General features: G+C 41.2%; 2 protein-coding genes and 1 long non-coding RNA gene across 4 annotated transcripts; 1 reads left to right on the forward strand and 2 right to left on the reverse strand.

Moving 5' to 3' along the window:
- Positions 1-10434: 10434 nt before the first annotated feature.
- On the reverse strand, positions 10435-11080 carry LOC117140828. Its single transcript, XM_033303935.1, has one exon. The coding sequence runs from the start codon at positions 11042-11044 to the stop codon at positions 10508-10510; it is 537 nt and encodes a 178-aa protein (XP_033159826.1). The 5' UTR covers positions 11045-11080; the 3' UTR covers positions 10435-10507.
- A 959-nt stretch (positions 11081-12039) lies between these two features.
- LOC117139979 (zinc carboxypeptidase) lies at positions 12040-13837 on the forward strand. Its single transcript, XM_033302682.1, has 5 exons — positions 12040-12269; positions 12328-12843; positions 13043-13136; positions 13232-13528; positions 13589-13837. Exons 1-5 carry the CDS (start codon positions 12120-12122, stop codon positions 13780-13782), a joined length of 1251 nt encoding a protein of 416 aa, XP_033158573.1. The 5' UTR covers positions 12040-12119; the 3' UTR covers positions 13783-13837.
- A 612-nt stretch (positions 13838-14449) lies between these two features.
- LOC117141339 lies at positions 14450-15129 on the reverse strand. Of its 2 annotated transcripts, XR_004459478.1 has the most exons (4): positions 15085-15129; positions 14885-15019; positions 14702-14823; positions 14450-14614 (listed from the first exon to the last, which is right to left on the reverse strand). It is a non-coding gene; the product is annotated as an uncharacterized LOC117141339 (long non-coding RNA). The 2 variants fall into 2 exon arrangements; XR_004459477.1 differs by having other exon boundaries at positions 14702-15019.
- Between the last annotated feature and the right edge of the window lie 4432 nt (positions 15130-19561).

Below are 19561 nucleotides of genomic sequence, written 5' to 3' on the forward strand. Positions count from 1 at the left end.
TAGATATGTGCCATCTTTTCATATGCTTGCTTTTTAATGGAATTTTAATGTATTTATGTTTGCCTCTTTCTGGACACACGCCATGCTGGCAAATATATATATTTTTTTATTATTTATTCTAAATTATATTCATACAAATGTTAAAAGTTTCACAGCCACATTTACATCCCACATACACACACACACACATACAGCGGCACATGAATATTGAAAATGTTTCCCCGACTTTTCCCCGTAGCTCAACTTTCATTACAAAACGCATTCTCGTGTGGAAAAAGTTTTTCACGCCCCCAACATCCTCTTTTGGAATATGAGTGTTAAAAGCCAGGCCCTGCATATATTAATATACCAAAAGTGTGTGAATGTGAGTGTGTGTGTTTGTGGGGCCAGGTACAAACTGTCCTAAGCGAAAAAAAAGCGAACTGGAAAACACATTAAAATTTTCATGAAAAATGTCATCAACAAAAGTTTGAAATGCAAATAATTTGCAAGTTGCTGGCTGTGCTGCTGCTGCTGAAAGCTGAAAGCTGAGTGCTCTCAAGGACCAGACAAAGACTTTTTCGCAGGACATGCAGGACACATGACACATCACATCATTTGATATGCTCAGCAGACACACACTTTGCCATAGCTCACTTTTTTGGGCCGTCCCGCATTAGAATGCATTTAAAAAGGCATCTATCTATCAGGCAGGACGAAGGATTCAGGACAATCATCATCACGCAAATCCCAACTGATCGATTATGATTGATGGTGTGTATGTGTGGCTGCATGCGAAAAAAGCGATTTGGTGGGCAATTAAAATTCAAATAGGTTGCAAATATCAAAGGCAATGCGAGAAATATGTATTCAGGGCGTGGCTCGAATGGCATCTGGACGTGATTTCATTAGCAGGACGAAATCAAAGCAATGGCAGGATATTCTCAGCTTCAACTTGGCCTGCACTCGAGTGTCGCGACGTTCGCCATTAAAACATTTGCCACGCTCACTTGGCAACATGGACAGGGCCAGTAAAGCACCAGATATCCGAATCAGAAGCGGAATAAGAGTCCTGAGAGTCCTTCGAGTGGCAGCAGCAACCAAAGGACAATTGCGATAAAAATGGCGTCTTAAGTCGAAGCACCCAGCAGAGCCTGGAAGTCATTAACTCAGCCAGAGGGCTTTTATCTCGCCACTTGAGCGCATCTCAAGCTCTCAACATCCCAGATTTCTTTCCCTTGCCTTACGCTCCATTTTTTTTTTTTGCGATTTTCCCATTGGCAGAGCCATTTTCCTCCGACCCTTTTTAATTTCTATACGACAATTACACACGCAACTGATAAGCAGCGAAATCTACTCACTCGCAGCTGGAGAAGATTTAAAAGCGAAGCGGGAAAAGTTTTATAGCTCCGACCGAACGGAGCCAACATAAAACTGATGCTCTTGGCTAGCCAGCAAAAATCATCGCGCATTTTTCCAGCCAGACCATTGCGGAAAATTCTTTCAACTTGGAATTTTATCAATTAAATCTATTTTATATACTTAAACCTAACTATAACAAGAGACTATAGGCTATACAATTATGTGTTTCAATATTTATTACAATATCATAAGCTTAATATTCAATATTTATTTACATCCTATGCTTAAGAGTGATATTCGTATATTTGTAGTAATAAATTTTTAGTACATCTTATCACCTAATATTATTAAATATTACTTGATTTCAAGTGCATTTATAAGTCATCACTCGTTCACAAATCCCATCGCAGCTCACATATCTTTTTCGGTCATTAATCTGAAAATTAATTGCTGACTTGTCAACAAATTTGGCAAGCATTTTACGAGCGGGCCATAAACTACGATAACTACCCTTGTATAAATTTTTGAGAAGCCACCTTCCCCAGCCGCAAAATCGAGAAAATCGAATCTATTAACTAATTAAGAGGGACAAACGGGGGAGCAATAAAATTAAATCACGCGCACGCACTTTTCCTCCAATGAACGGTGGCTATCAATTAAATTGGTGTAGAGGCGTTGTTCGAACAAGCGTATCAATTATTTTAATGACACGCGTTTTGAGGTTGTTTTCGGGCTGTTCGGGGATGCGATGCGTTGATGTGATGGTCACTGGCCAGTGGTCACATTAGAATGCACCCCTCATCGAAACTGGGGTCACTTTCTCGATCGGGGGTGTGCGATGAGGCGTGGAGGTGGCGATGCAATTTTAAACAATTTGTACCATTTGTTCGACAATTTGCGGTTGATTGAAATGAAAACAATAAATTTTACGTCGACCGAGGCAATTAAATGGTGTTGGCCCTAATGACAGGCACATATGTGAGCGATTTAAAGAGGGGAAAGCTACACACTCCATCAGCGATCAAGTTTTAATTGCTTATTAAAAGTGCACAGCGAGTTGGCCAAAAGCACGCTGCATTTTGCTTAGAATATAAATTGAAAATTTTGGCCACAATGCAAATTTGGTGCAATAGTTTTGGGCCAACGAGAACTTTAAGCACGAGTTTGAGGTGAAAGCAGCTTAAGACCTGGACAAAGCCTTTCAGAAATTAATGCCGTTTTATCTCGCCAGCTCGACCGATTTGCATAATCGCTGTCAACGAAAATCCAGGGAGTGAGTTGCGCATAGTTGGAATGGAACATCCTTCGAAAGGATGTGGGAAACGGCGTGGCATTCATGCAATTGACACACATCATTTCACGCACTGACGCCTTTCAATAAACCAAATTCATCACCCGGCCAGGCACAAAGGAGCAAAGAGCAAGGGAGTCAGTCGAGGACAATTTAAAATCCTTCATATCCCTTTAGCATATTGAGCCCTGTACACAAAACAGATACAAGTGTAATCAGTCAAGCGTTTTGTCAGCCACCGAATGACATCATCATCGGTCCCCTTTCTACTTTTACTTTTTTTTCCGAAATTTTCAAAATCTGCATATCAAAAAAAATAAGAGCAAATGGGTAAATAAAATAAAACCAACACAATTTCGGGGCGAGATCTCGCACAAAAGGGTTGCTGATTAGAGAACGGTTCACGGTTTCGTGAACCATGAATGAATCTGCGGTCGTCGTTTATCAAGCCATCAGCGGGAAAGGTGTGACTGGGAATTTACCACCCACCAGAACCACCGAGCCACTCGAAAACCCAAAACCGAACCCAATCCGAATACCAAGCCCTTACCAATCCCATCTGAACTAATTCCAGCAAGGAGACATTTGTAAATCTCGACGCGTTCTGTTGATGTTTTTAATTAATTTTTGCTTTTCAGGGGTTTGCAACTCGCAACTCGGAGAGGGTTCAATTTCAGGGTCTTCTTTTTACGCCACACTCTCCCCTTTTTTGATATGATTAACATGTTGAGGTGTTGATTTGTGATCCGCATTAATTTGTCAATCGGCAGTCGTGCGTTGCGGATAAAAAAGTTGAGGGAATTTTGGTTTTCTGATAAGTATTTCGATTAAACAGATAAAAAGCCAATGAAATTTATGAATAAATTTAGTATATATTTTCAACCATAATGCAGGAGGCATTAAAAACTCTAATACGAGGCCCATATTAGATCTTGTGAAAGTATTAAGCTCTTCATCAAATACTAGCAATATTTATAGAAAAATCTTTAAGAATGACTGCAGCTATAGCAATATGGTTAATAAGGGAAACACACTGGCAGCTGCTCCAGCTCGACTCAATCAACATTTCATTGATTCATAAGACTCATTACAACACCCAACTGGAGATATTTATGCTGCAAGTGGTACTCACAACTATGTATGAATGCTGGCCGTCTGTCCTTCGCTTCCTGGGATGTTTCCATCGTGCGATGGCATTGTTTTTGCCATTCTGCACATTCACAAAATTGATTTCATTCACAACATGCCACGTTTGCCTCATTAAATCATCACTCAGTAACTATCAATGTTCGATTGCCTGCGAGCTCATGTAAAAATCAGTTGGAGTGCTCAGAAAAATGCAGCCTGCTCGAGTGGAGAACAGATCAAATTAATTATGAATCAGAAAACAATGTAATTACATGAAACCCGATCGATGAACAGAAGCAACAGAGACCAAACACATATGGGGTGGGGAAAAAAATCCAAATAAAAGGCAGAAAACGCAATTGACATTTTTACAACGTTTTGCAGGCCAGAACAGCAGGGAAAGTTTGGCCAGAGAAACATGACAAATATCTGTGACAATCGACTGATCGACTGATTGTTGTTGGGTGCTCCCAGCTTGCATTCATCCTGTTTTCCCCCCAGATCCTATATATCTGTATATATATATATATATATTTATAACCCTCTGTAACCCGTTTGCGCACGCGTGAATGCCGCTGAGCCAGCGGGAATTGTCTGATGGCGCTAAACGGCCTGTTGGGCCATCGATGCCATCGATACCTTGGAGTTCACTCACTTGGCCCCCAAGGCTGACTTTCGTACTAATAGCCAGGAGATATCTATCGCAGCGGGGGACTTGGTACGTTTTCCGGGACTTGACTGCCGTGGGTTGAACCCCAAAGGGGCGGCAAAAACCAAAATGACAGGCAATGAGCTCCGCCTTTTCCGCATTAGTTAGAAAAACCTAAAAAAAAAAGGTTGAAAAAAATGGAAGGGGATCTTCTATCTATGTTAAAAAGCTTTAAGTTTTGCGAAATTGCCACAAAAGGAAATTTAGTAATCATTTTAAGTACTGTATGATCTACAGTACTATTTTTTTGAATTAAATAAAAATCTATGAACAATATAACAAAGTGCTAAGGATTTCTATGCATATCTTATTAAAATTTAAAGCTTGAAGTAGGGTACAGAAGCTTTAAATTTTAAGATATGCTAAGAAATCCTTAGTACTTTGTTATATTATCCATAGATTTATATTTAATTAAAAAAAATAAAGTAAGCCAAATTAAAATTTGTTTCACTAAAAGAAAAGTGACTTTAAAAGCCTGCTTTTTAAATTCATAATTTATATTTGGCATGATATGCAAATGTATTCCTTTCCGCATTTTAAAAGTTCTTTAAATAAGCTACTAAAATTTCATAGAGTTTTTGGCCAAGAAGTTGTTCGGTTATTTTCCAATATTTAAGCGCATTTTTCTCGTTCATATTTTTTGTTAGCAATTCGAACTGCGCATGGAAAGTTTTTCTCAGCTCCTCCTATTTTCAACGCGCGAATGGCGAATCGCACACCACTCACACACACACAAGCGAACTGAAATCGAAAAGCTCAGGCGCACCTACACACACAAGCGTAGGCGCCTCTCACATACGGCAGCTGGGGAAGAAGAAGCAGCAGCAGCTTCGTCTGTTTTCGTAGCATACTTTTAGGTGGTGGCTGCATCTTCGTACTCAAAATACATGGCCGAATGTCGCCTCGCCTTTTTCCTATGTACTCCCTCTATGTATACATACACCCACATATTTATTTACCCAACTGTCACTGCAGTACCACGCCCACCACCGCCTCCCTTTCAGCGGCACCTGCTCCTTGCGTATATTTCAATTTGTCTGCAGCTCGAAATTGCTTTTTTGTGCATTTTGTCAAATGAATTTTCCACGTCGCTCACAGGAATTATTTGGAATTTGTTTGCAGCTGTGCTTCCCCTATTTCGTTGATTTATACGCATTACCCCCTATATCACATCTATATATATGTATATATATCTCTATAATATTTTTATGTGGCAGAGTAGTAAAATTCTTATCTCGTCGCCAACTAATTTTGTGATTGCATGCTGCGTCTGCCGAGAAGAGAAAATGCTCTGAATTTAAATTGGATTTTTGCGCACATTAAAATGCATTTTCCATCGGGTTAGTTATGAATGCATATGAGGTGACTTTGCCCACTATGGAGGGGGTGGGAAAACTCCACCGGGGGGTGCCCAGATCCGATAGATCCCATGGAGTGGGTGAACCTACACCGACTACACTAAATGTTTACGTTTCCTGAGCGTCAAGCAAACATGGCAAACATTTAGCAATGTTTTTCCAGCATTTCGGAAATAATTGCCGACATTCTGAACCGAATGGAGCCATAAAAAGCCGGCTTACTTGACGTGACGGTTAGCCACAAAACCAGCGAAAAGACAGCGAAAAAAAGAGCGGAAAAATAACAGAGGCAGAAACGGGTTAAAAATAAGAATAAAATGTAACGAAATACTCGCGACGTGGCCACAACATAGAACATGGCTAATTCTTGCATGACAATTTCACATTCATAACCCTTTTTGTCCACGCTGTCCGTTGGTCGGCACGGTCGCCAGTCTTCCGTCTCATAATTATGCTCTATATGAGGTATGAGCTTGTAAAGGGTAGCTTAACTATAAAATAATGTAGTATAAATAAGAAATAAAAAAAAGCCTAACATATAGAAATTAATCTATTGTCATTTCTCCGAACTAATAGAACTAATAGACTATAGGACACGATTTAAATATAAACTCTTTAGAATTGTATAGTGTATATCCCAATTCATAAACTTCCGTTTTTGTAAGTTTTTCTCCCATTTTCCCCCTCTGTGACACGCCATTTTTTCAATTTTATATCATGGCATTTCCACGGCAATTTTGTAAGCCGCGATTTGCGATTGTTCATTTTAAGCGCTCTGTTAATTGTTAATTTTTATGGTCTGGCAATTGCGGCGAATAACAAGAGCAGCAAGATAACCACCGACCGAACGGAAAAGACCAGGAAAAAATGCAGTGGAAATAGAGAAATTAAAGTGGGCCGGAAGAAGAGCTTCTGGCTGATTTCGAACGGCCTATAAAAACAATTTAGCAGGCAATAAAAATGCTGAAAATGGCTTTGAATTGAATTTCTGCGCAAAAGAATGTTTCCAACTGATGAGGCCGAAGATATAGGCCCAATTCTATTGATGTGTGGACTTGGGGGAGTTGGCCAATTGCCTGCCAACACCCACGGCTCAGGAAACATCAAAAAGCGAGGCCATTAAAGGCTTCGTTTTCCCACATTTTATTTTTTCTAAGCCTGCCAACCCTTTCACGCACTTACGCAGCTTGAACAAACAGGGAAACGTGGGAGTGGAAGGTTTCAATTTTAAAGTAAATATTTGCCTCCAGGGTGCTTTTGATATTTATTACCTTTTCTAAAGGAGGGGTTGGAGATCTCTTTGGTCAGTAAATAGTGAGCACATTAGCCTCGAGTGCTGACCAGCCGAAAGCAATTTGCTGCTTTCCTTAATGGTCGAAGCCATAAATTTTGGTATTTGCAAGTGGTGACTATTGGTCCTTGGCGGCCTTTACTGCCTGTTAATGCCTAGATCTAACTGGTTAATTCAAACAAATTACAATTATGCCTCCCTTCAAGGAGGGAAAAACCCCACCCAAACTCAGAAAAGTCACAACAGACAGCTGACAAATGACTGAAAAGGCCAAGGAGAAGCGATTAACTCGTTGATGCCGAGGTTTTTCGCATAAAAGTGGAGTTTTGCGAGTCTGTCTTAGGGCAACTTAACATATTGTTAACGTGGGCAAGCGGCGTGTACCCGAATGTCTTAGGGGGATTTCAGATTTCCAGTGTCCTTGCCTGATGATGCGATCCAGCAGTGTCCAATGACATGCAAATGTATGCAGATCTGCGCCTTTTGTCATGTCAACGCAGGCAAATCGACAAGCGAACCGAAAAATGTGTCTAACCAACTCTACTCAACTCAACTCAACTCGTTTCGCCTTTAGCTTTTGCTTTCCAGCATTTCAGTATTTCAGCCTGCGATTTTTGCTTAAATCTGCGCGCATGTTTTGTGCGGTAAATAAAAAATGCAAAATAAATGCGTAAATCTCTAACGGGGCACAAGAGCATGGGTTGCGAGCTGGAGAGCATTGGGCAAAGGGTCCAAATGTGTCTGCAAACTTTTTTGCAGGTGCCATGTCTTTTGTGTTTGTGCGTTGTCGTCATCGCAGTCTGCCCGATTTTCAAGCCGAGGACAGCACCGCAACGACAGTTCATCAACTTGACTTGTGATTTCCGGTTTGCGTTTTATTTTCTCTACTTTGTTACTTACTTTAAAAGCGGATTAGGCGGAGACAAACGCCCACGGTGGCATCAGCATATCCACATCCACATCGAGGTGAAGGGCTTAGTTAGCATGTCTGAGATCGCTGATGTGGGTTCTCAGCGACAAGTCGAAAGAATGTCAAGGTGGAATTAAGTCAATGATGTGAGCAGGATGGAGCTGGGTTGCCGTTGCCTATGATAAATGGTTTCCAAAGGAAACCTCTGCGACGAAAGTTGAGGGATTGGATAAAAAGCCAGTTCAATCCTTTACTTTAGTACCATTTATATCAAGAGCTGAAGAGAGGACATTCAATCAGTTTAGTTTTTAATTTCACTAAGATGCAAGCATAAGCAACTATACTTTTTGAGAAGCGCTTTAAACTTCGCCTGCCCCTGCGCTTCTTCTAAACCGTTTGCTATGCTGCCGTGTAAAAAAGCAGTCGAACCATTCGCAAAATATTTTTTTTATTTCTCCATCTCTGACTAGATGTCGAACAGCTGCCGCAACTTGTTTGGAATTCACACATCGACAACGGCGCTTAGAAGGCATTTGCTCCAACCACTTACCGCTGTGCACCCCAACCACTCAGAACCACCTGAGCCGCTGACGATGTGCCAAAAAATCCCAACCACTTTAACCCGAGGCTATAGCTTCTATATGCCACCGTTCTACCTTTCCAACGTCGCACACCCGCTACCACACCCAATTTTCTCGCTGTGCGGCAGTGGAAAAACAATTTTTCGAGAGTAGAAAAAATAAAGCGAAAATGTTTTAACGCTTGGCAGCATAATGACAACAAACAAATCGCTTCATTTAACAATAAATAGCTGGCAGCGACGACGTTTAAAAAACACACACACAAAATGAAAACAATTCGATGCCCGCGTGGCGTGCTGAAGAAATGCTCAACTGAAAAAATAATCGCTTACTGAACACGGCACATCATCGTCATCGTCATCATTGGCATGTGCCACGCCCACTCTGCCAGCAAAAAGTCAAGGTGGGCACTTGTTGTCACGTCGACTGGGATGGGTATGTGTTATGATATATATACATACATACGAGCATAAGATGGGATGACTTGGTAGCGGTATCGGAAAGAAGATGATCACACAAGCGTGCCCGTTCGGCAATTAGATTGCTATGCATCAGCGTTAATTATTCCCAGATAATTGCTGCAGTTGCTCCAACTGGGCGTGTCAACGCATGGAACCACTTAGCCTTAACCGCAATTGTTCCTGGTATTTTCCACCTGGAAATGGAGTCAAATTAACAATAGAGCGGCCTGCTCAAGGCAGAAAACTATAATTGCCATGATAACGATCAGTTCGTATCCATAGATGTTGCATTAATGGCCGGGGAACATGCAGTATGGATTTGGGTGAGAAGGGGCTTCTTTAATTTTAATAAAATAAGTATAAGTTCGGTCGGTCGGCTCTCAGAGTTAGTTAGGACTCATTTTAACTTAATCACATGGCGGTAAAGTTAATGATTGTATGCATTAGAGCAAATGTTTATTATACTTCATATTGGGTTGTGGTTTACCTCTTAGTAACGAATCTTTAAAATATTTTAATGCATGTTTGTTTTTCACATTTTCCAGAAATTTACATGTAAATATTCTAATTTAAAGAATCAGTAAGTAATGAAAACTTTTTCACGAAGAACTAAAAATGAAATTATGAATCAGGTGCCCATCTCTCATCTAAATGTTTTCCTCGACCGGCATTTCCCACTCCAACAGCACACCAGCTGTCCAAAAATGTGGCTTAAACCAGCAAATTGAACTTGAGGCCGAACATGCAACTTCCTTCCTTGGCCGTGGGCACTTCCTTGGCTTATCCTGACTGGCTGACCCTCCTTCGTCAGAAAAGCGAGGACACTTGCCATGTGGCATGCCAGGTTGCCATTTTCCGGGGACATTTTGAGGCTAATTAAATCCACAGAGGACAGAGAAAAAGGCGAATGCTAAACGCTTTCCGGCATTGACATTTTTTCGCGAGCTGAGTGAAAAATATTAAGCATACGACATGTTAACCCTTAGCAATGAGATTTATGTTATGGCCGGCTTATTTTTTCCTCCCCTCCCCACCGAACGAAACACAATTAAAAGTGCTGCAGGAAATGTTAACGCCACGATATTTATGGCACTTTAAAGGCTGCTTTAAGCAAGAGTCCTTTGGGCCGGTTGAAGTCCTAAGGACTTTGCGCAATTAAAAAGGCAACGCTGGCTTATCGCACGCGCCACGACAAGTGTTGTGTTCGCCGTTGGTTAAAAAGTTAAGAAGTTTTCCGCAATTTCCACCGCCGCGAAGAGGTGTCGAAAGTTTCGGCTCAAGTTTTCGCCGCAGGACTTGTAATCCTGCGCCAACGAGTTGGCTTTAATCCCGCTTGGCTCGCCTTTATTGCCGCTGATAAGAAATAAGTGCTCATACAATTTATTTGGTGCGGCGCTGAGGACAAGGCAATTAGCGAGCTAATCAAATAATCCGGCACTAATTGTTGAAAGGAGTTGGCGAAGTGGAAGGTGCTTTAGTCTTCCATCTTACAGCTTCTGGGTTTTTCTTCGCATCTTGACGATTCCTGTCTTTCGGTTCGCAATCAGTCCCTTTTTTCAGGCTATAAAATAAAATAAAAACGATTTCCACCATTGCAAGCAGCTGGAGTCCACAAATCAGGGTCATTCCTAGGTGTATGTACCCATAATTCTTGATCATATACATGGGTGGTTTAATCAGAAGATCCCTCACATTTTGCGTGGAGCTCCAAAAACAGTTCACATAGTGCATAATGTACGGCATCACGAAGACCCATTTGAAGTTCCATTGCCTTCGGTTTTCAAATATCTTTGAGGGCAGCTGCAGAATAAGTATCGTGAATAGAGTATACAGGTTGGCCTCTATAAACGCCGACGATATGCTGGATATCTCGAATTTCAGGGCATTTTCACCCATTGTAAAATACAAACGAGGACATAGCTGCATTCCCCAGGAAGCGATCATCAGCGCAAAATATGTTCCAAAAATTTCCATTTTTTCTAAAATATATTCATAGTTTATATGATTCTAAGTCAAATATGACAACAATAAGCATGCAAACTAATCATTTCATTAACATTTAAATTATAGTAATGTTAAGAATCAGAAGGTTTAGTATCGTACATTTATTTCTGGTATTAAGTAAACAATTTGTTTATTGTTCGACGTATAAAGATGATGATAGCACCATAATACACTTTATGTCCGGCTTTTGCGGCTTGTAAGTTGCTGTTAGATCCGTGATTTATTGTAAGGGCTGTAAATTCTTCACCCTTCTCAGTTGGGACTGCCAAAAAGTTGGCCAGATTGAATGCCACTGGAAGTTTAGCATTTTCCACCGATATTTCACACAGCCATTAACATTTTTGCGAAATATTTTGCTGCCACCCCTGTAGTTCTTCGTTTGGCATTTTCCCGGCTGGAAAGCCACTTTGATGCGCCTTTCATGTCCAGGCCACTTAAGTAAACCCCACACCTTTGCCATTTTTCGGGCACAGGACACACGTTGACGCACCTCATGCGGTGACAACGACCACGTCGTGTTCCTCTAATACCCGCGCAAAATATGACCAAAGCCCAGGACGAAGTCCTTTAAGCACTCGCCACAGGACATAAAAAAAAGTAAAACTGAAACTGGCAGCGCAAACCTCAACCGCAACGGGCCTAAACAAAATGTTCGCACTAAGCACCGCAAGTCAAACAGAAGACAGCGAACAGAAAGCGGTCTGAAATCTCCTCGAGCTCCCAGGGAAATTTATGTGCCTCGGGGCGGTAACTTCATTATGCAATGACCTACAATGAAATGGGCTGCCGTTGCACAAAATTTATGTGTAAAGTTGAGAGACAGCCTAAGTACCAAGTGCTCGCCTGCCCAGACAACTCGAACTCGAACTGCTTGAACAAGAAGTCTTCGGCCGGCCTAAAATAGTTTTTTCGTATTGCTGATAAAAAAGAAAAAACGAAAACCGTCAATGGACTCAATGGGCAGTCGCGGTGATAAGTTTGGCCTAATCAGGTTGTTAATTCTACGGACCTCGACAGTTCCACACGGGCTTTCCCATAGAGCGGTATGTTGGTTAAGATTCTCCTAGTCGTAGGACTCTTTGGACTGGCTTTGTCCGTTGAGCAAGTGCGATATGATAACTACAAGGTGTACAACGTGAGGATCGATGATCTGGAGCAGTTTAGGCTGCTTAACTCGCAGGAGAAGTCCTTGAAGGTAAGTTAAACTCATAGGAGCTAAGAAAATCCTCATAATTTATGTGTATCTCCCACAGCTCAGCAGTTGGCGCGAGGCTCGTCACCTGGGTGAATCCTCTGATATAATGCTGCCTCCTGAATATCAGAAGGCATTTGAAAGCCTCTTGACCAACCACAATTTCACCTATAACCTGAAGATCGACAACGTTCAGACCCACATCGATGCTCAGAGACCCAAACAGCGCATTACTTCCATGGAATGGACACAGTTTCACACTCTGGAGGAGATATTCGCCTGGTTGGATGTGATCGAGGATCGTTATCCGGATATAGTCACACCCTTTACCATCGGAAACTCATACGAGGGCAGACCGATTAGAGGTGTTAAAATTTCATACAAAGAGGGAAATCCTGCCGTTTTCATTGAGTCCAATATTCATGCCCGCGAGTGGATTACGTCAGCGACGATCACCTACTTCATCGATGAGTTGCTGGTGCCTCGTAACCCGGCAGTCAGGGATATAGCTCAGAATGTGGACTGGTATATCATTCCCGTTCTGAATACAGATGGCTTTGCCTATTCCCATGAAGTGGTTAGTACTTATAAATTGTCTAAATATTTACGATACGATATAAATGGTCATGAAAGTAGGCACAAGCCATTGCGATTAGATTTCAGATCAGATCAAATACATGCCGATATCGTTATAGCGCCGACTATCTTATCGCTTACTACTAACTAGTAGTCAATTAGCTCTATGACCTATAATCTTTATTACCATGACCTTGCAGGAACGCCTTTGGCGAAAGTCCCGTCTGCCTTCAGATCCCACGGGGGAGTGCATTGGAACTGATCTCAATAGGAACTTTGATTACCTGTGGATGTGTAAGTTTATTATAATACACTTATGATAATATTTACTAAGAATATTGTATAAGTAATCTAAATGTATTATTATAATCTTAATTTATTAATTTCAGTGACTGGAGCCGAATCGGATCCCTGTTCACAAATTTATGCTGGTCCATCGGCAGAATCAGATCCAGAGATCAGCCAACTAACCGCCTACATAAACAATTCCATACCTGAAGGCACTATAAAGATCTACATCTCATTGCATTCCTATGGACAGTATGTTCTTTCGCCTTGGGGACATACAGCTCTGGAGTTCCCCGAACACTATCCACAAATGATGCACGTGGCCAAAGGCTTTTCGGATGCTCTTTATAGAAGATATGGCACAGTGTTTACCTATGGATCCAGTGCTACCACATTATGTAAGTTTACCATTTTATATGTATAAATAATTTTCTTATAAAATTGGGTACATTTTCCAGATGAAGTTTCTGGTTCGGGCAAGGAATGGGCCTATGCGGTGAAGAACATCAAGATACCCTATACCATAGAGCTGCGCGATAAGGGCGAATTGGGCTTTGTCCTTCCTCCGGAGGATATTATTCCAGTGGCACGCGAGGTGACCGAAGGATTCGTGGGCATGATAGCCGCTGCACGGGAAATCGATATATTGTAGTTTAAAATTAAATTAAAGGAAAAAATTATCAAAACTGTTTAACAAACAAATGATATTGACAAATGAACTTTTCCAAAAAGCTGTATTATTTGTTTTAATAATGTAACATTGATATATGTTACATAATAATAATTTAATTATTTTATTTTTTATGATAATGTATTTTCCTAAAAATCCCCTCTGTTGCGAAATGCTCCCCCATTTGGCGACGCCACTGCGACGAAAGCTTATGCTCCGCCCCAAAAACGAGCTGTTTGCCGAAGCTTCCAATCAGCGACGTCGCATCGTTTTTTGGGGAAAAAAGCTGAAAAGTCGGGAAAGTGGGAAAAGTGGGGAAAGCGAGTGTTGCCGAACCGAGTCCGTTGATAAGAATGAGTCCCGGCTGCATTCAGTGCTTTCTTTTGCCTTTTTTTCCGCTCTGCTCCTCGCAAAGTGTTGGTCTATTTTTATTTTTTCGCTGGGGCAGCGAGTCTCCGCCTCTTTTCAACGCGCGCGCAGCATCCTGTTGGAAAAGGCTGCTCCACCGTTGGATGCCCATTCACATCTTTATATATATATACATAAATACATATTCCATTCCGCTCCTACACGTATGTGCGCGTGAAAAACAATCGTAACGAATGGCAAACGACAAGGGAAAATCTTTAGATGGTCCGCAATATGGCGTCAGTCTTCTTGGTACATAGTGTTTATACATAGAACGATATATAGTACATATATACATAAAGGATAAAGAGGCTCCTCTCGCATGGTCCTTAGATCTTGTTGTTGTGTACGCTTGCACTTATTTTTTTCAATTTGTCTAATGAAATTGCGTTTTCCACTTGCGTCGCTGGCGTCCAAAATAAGAAGAAAATGACAGCAAGAAAAGGGAAATAAAATGGTACGAAAAATCTTGGAAAATTCGAGAAAATATTACGTTGACACTTTTTGCGCGCTGGCTCCTTGACTCTGCGTCCTGTGTGTGTCCTCATCCTCATTCTCGTCCTGTAGTGCCCCATGTCCTGTGTCCTGCGTCTGCCTTTTCACTCACTGTTCTCTCTGCATATAAATTGAAATTTACTAACCTCGCCATCGCCTCTTCTGCTGTTGTCAGTTGCACCTTTATGACAATTTTCCTGCCACTGCCACCAGCCACTTCTTTTTCCCAGAGTTTTCTTCAATTTTTTTTTCTCTTGGTGTGTGTTGCGCATATTGCGGTGATGAATTTTTCTCTTTGAGTTATATGGCAAGAATGCTGCAGAGTTGAGGGAAATGGCAGACTTAGCTGAAGCTACAGTACCGGTAGCAATAAAAACTTACTTAGCCAAATTGTAGTAAGCCAGGAGTTAGGAACTTGAAGTGAACACTTCTAATTTGTATAATTGAATTGATATACCAAATTTTTTCCCTTCAAAGTGCAGTCTTTTGCTATGTTTACTATTTTGACAAGTCTCTGTAGCTTGAAATATGTTGATATTTTTCCCATTACCCACCAATAAACCCAATTGCATTTATAGGCAATTAAATGTAACCCAGAAACACCCAGTGACTCATTGAAACCACCAACTCCCCGTGGAATAACAATTATTTAGCCAAACACCAACTCTAATTTGATAATTCAATTATGCATTTCAATTCCCTCGACAGCCAATCAAGAAATCAAATCAAAGCGGATTGATTTTGGTCACAACCAAAAAAAAAAGAAGAAAAAGAAAAATATCTTTAATTGCTGCCAAGGCAATAAACTTCAACGGCAATTGACGCTTGACACTTTGAGCGCTTGAGAACCAGCTGGTAAGCTGGAGCTTTCGGAAACGAAAGGAAACATATTGTATATATGGTCTTTGGACTGGATCTCTGGATCTTTGGATCGTTGGGAGCAGGGAAAGTATGACGACGCTTGGATATTCCCAACGCGCGTCATGAAGCTGCGGCGTCTGCGCCTTTTTTGGACGTTCGGCAATGTGATGATGGTATGGAATCGCTTTGGTATCGCATTGGATTCGCCGGTTTGGTTCCGAGATGATCGCCCAGTGCTGGCGCTCGAATGGAGATGCTCGGTACGGTACGACTACGACTACAACCAGGAGTTATGACAGTCCGCGGAGCTGCGATCCTTAAATGGCTGGGTAAAAACTGCCGTTTATGGACCGACGACACTGAGACGACGACGCTGGCGTGTTGACAATGATGTTGGATGATTGGTGTTTTGTGCCCGTTTCGCAGGAAAGCCAAGGGTTCCCGTTTTCCCGAGAATCAAACGCTGGAGACAACAAGGCTCTCCACCACGCAATGCAACGCAACGCAACGCATCGCATCGCATTGCGTCCCAAGTCTTGGGTTTCCAGTCTCCAGTCGCCGCTGCCTTATATGCAACGTCTAGACAGGCTGGAAAAAATCACAGCACAGCAGAGCAGAGTCATCAGAATCGGAATCATTCAGGCAATGCCAAGTTTGGCGCAGAGGCCTTCCTTCAATGATTGCCCCCATGAATGAATGGAGGATCCAAGACTGAAGACCAAGACCCAAGACTCTGGAGTCGCCGTTTCGAGCAATTAGTATGCGCAGATTGCGATCACTCGGAAGTAATGCTAATTTCAGTTGTCTACCCGGTTACCCAAATGGGTACAAGGGTACGGAGATGGAGTTGGAGTTGTAGTTGGAGGAGTGGATATCCACATTCCCAGTGGGGCAGAGGAGCGCTCTTTCTACTCTACCATATAAGCAGTATGGTTAATTTTTTAATTAAGTTAAAGTAGCTTAAACATACACTCTATACAATCCAGCAATCTTTATAGAATTCCAATCTGTAATATAGACATAGAAACCTCTTTTAATCATCAGTTGTATCATAGAGAGTGTATTTTAAGTTCGTTATACCCATGATGTAATCTTTCATCGATTTCTAGTTCGTCTTCCTTCTGGAATCCTTTGGCTGCGACCAGATGCTGAGCTAGTTTTTCTAAGGCTCCCGATACTCACTCAAATGGTCTGATGCATTGGCCCAGGAGATGTCATTACCATTAGGCGGAGCAGGTGAATGAATGCAGCTGACAGATGAAGACAGTTGTGGGCTGGGAGGCAAAAACTGCGAGGATCCCTAGATGGTGGGGAGAAGGAAAAGTCCATTATGCAGGCAGCTTGTTCGTGCCATTAAGAACGTTAACAGGAGGACATTAGTATCCTGTAGGCAACACCTGACGCAGCGGCGACTTCAACAAGACGAGGTCAACTCCAGACAAAGACATGCAAATGCCACTTGGCGGTGGTGGTGGGGGCGGGAAAATGGGGAGCAGGAACAGAGGGAAAACTGAAGCCACTTGGGTCGCCTTGGAAAAGGAAGAAAACAACTTTTTGCGCTAAGCAGATGAAGGACATTTGCATATACGCCTTGGAGATGGGAGGGCAGAAGGAACTCACGCAGGCAGTGAAATCAAAAGCTTTTTAAAGGATATTCTCTATAATTTCACGCTTAAAAGGCGCAGTCCGAATATCCTGGAACCAGGATGTTTGCCCAGCAGGCCGTGGAAATGGTTAAAAAGTGGAAAGAATAAATAGAAGGTACACCCCATTGCGAAAGCAGCCGCTGTTTTACCCACGTGCCAAGCGGCTTAAGATGAGAAAGACTTCGTCCTTCGTCCTGGAACATTTGCATGCGACTTTTAAATCAATTATTGTTAAATATTTATTTCTTGGCAGTCCATTTGGGCGGCAGGCAAGCAGGAATTGTCTGTTTCGCTGGGCATATTATGCAAACATAAATTACATGATTGATTTCATTCGAAGGGCAACACAATGGGAACACACAGCTCACACACTTTTTGGCCTGGCAAAACAATCGGGAAAAATGTAAACAGTATGCAAATTCACTGCGGGTTTTGGCTTGATTAAAAAGCTTAGAAATTAGCATATCATTTGTGCAGCTATTTGTTGGCATTTAGAAAAATATTGATTGCCCGCCAAGGGGATGTTCCATAATTTTTATTAAGGAAGTAGCTATATTGAGATACCAAAGAAATATATTTTAAGTTTGAGAAAGAATAACAAGTTAATGAAATTAGTTGTGTGTTGTTAGCAGTTATGTTTTAAACTTCTCATGCTATTTATAAAAGTTATGCTTATAATTTATAAGATTAAAAATATATTATTTCTGTATCTACATAGTTTGATTTAATTTTTGTGCTACTTTCATAGGAAGTTAAGGAATGCATCACTCATATGAGACCTTTAAGTCCTATGCCAACTTTTACCCAACTATATATTTAGCAACCTTGTCTTTTTTTGATTTTCTTTATTTTTGTATTTTATTTTTTATGCTTGTGGCGAGGCAGCATCGTGTGTTTTGCTCACTGGCGCGTTGACATTGCCATCAAAATGCTTTGACGTGGTTTTTGATTGACAGGAAACTCATAAATAATTCATGTCATTAAATCATGTTACATTTTTTCTTCTCTCTGGGACGAGCTCCTCAGCTTTCGGTCCTCTTATTCTGCGGCAGCACAAGTTCCAGCATCTTCAGGATGCTGGCCATTGAAACGAGTTTCGCCAAGTGGCGAGGTGGACATTTGGGCAGCTCTTCTCCGATACTCAGTTGCTCCACCTCCATTATACAGCGACCCATCGCCAAGCTGCAGTTCTTCAGCAATTAAATGTCAAAAACTGTTTCTCTTCTCGCCATCTTCTTGTGATGTAACTCAATTCAGCTCTTGGATTTTTCCTCTTTTCCACGTATTTTTTTTTTAATATTTTCCTGCTGCGGAAAACTTGAAGAAAATAAGTTTTCAATGAATATAATTATGCAAAGCAGCCGGCAAGTCGCACTCCACTTGGCTGGACCCTAAGAGGCTCTGGAAAAAAAGGACATTAAAATTATATAAAAGCAGCTTGGCGAAATTTAAATATTTCACCGACTTCTACCCCAATTTCCACGCTGTCATAATATTTTATGATTGCTTGTTTTAATTCCTTGTTCCATCATTTCACAATTTTTTGATGTTTTATTTTCGTTTCTTGTCTCATCTTATTTTTGCTTTTTTTCCGCCTTGTCAATTGTCCAACAACGAAAAGTTTTTAATTTTTATCAAAAGATTTCTTGCGCTGCTGCTGTTTTTAATGAAATTTTCTCGCTGTCCTGTAAAGGATTGGGCGCCAGCGAAATTTGCATAATTTTTTGTCAGCCATTTTTAATTTGTGATTTGCGGCAGTCGAGTGAGTGTCCTTAAAAAGTTGCCTTAAGATTCTTTTTTCACTTCAGGCATCCTTTGTAATTAAAGACATCTTAGAGTTTTTGGGTGTGCACAAGATCTGAAAAAAGTTTATACTAATTTAAAGCTCTCTAAATAATTGTTTGTTATTTTTTTAAGTTTTATTGCAACTTTTTTAGAGACATTAGTAAATTTGCTGCTCATTGATTCTCAATATTGTTTTCTAGTTAACTTTAAGATGCCAAATAATAATTATAATAATTCAATACAATCATGATTGGTCATTCTCATTACCACTAAGTGCTTTGCTAAAATTTCATTAGATTTATTTGGAAAACCGAATGAACTTCAGCCCTCTTTGTTACACTACCAGTTCGTAGGATCTTCTGCTGGCTGGTTTTCATCTGGCAAATCATTTTAATTGCTTTGCCGCACTTGGGCATCCTTCTCCTACCAAAGAGCCCCCGGAATCGAGGGCTTAGCCTTTGTTGTTCGCGATGGTGATGGCGATTGTGTGCGGCGATAATAATTACACGTCACGCTGCCACGCAATCAAAACATTATTTGTGCAAAATCACGGAACTGAACTGAAG

Source organism: Drosophila mauritiana, chromosome 3L, assembly GCF_004382145.1.
Source record: "Drosophila mauritiana strain mau12 chromosome 3L, ASM438214v1, whole genome shotgun sequence".
Classification (NCBI taxonomy): Eukaryota; Metazoa; Arthropoda; class Insecta; order Diptera; family Drosophilidae; genus Drosophila; species Drosophila mauritiana.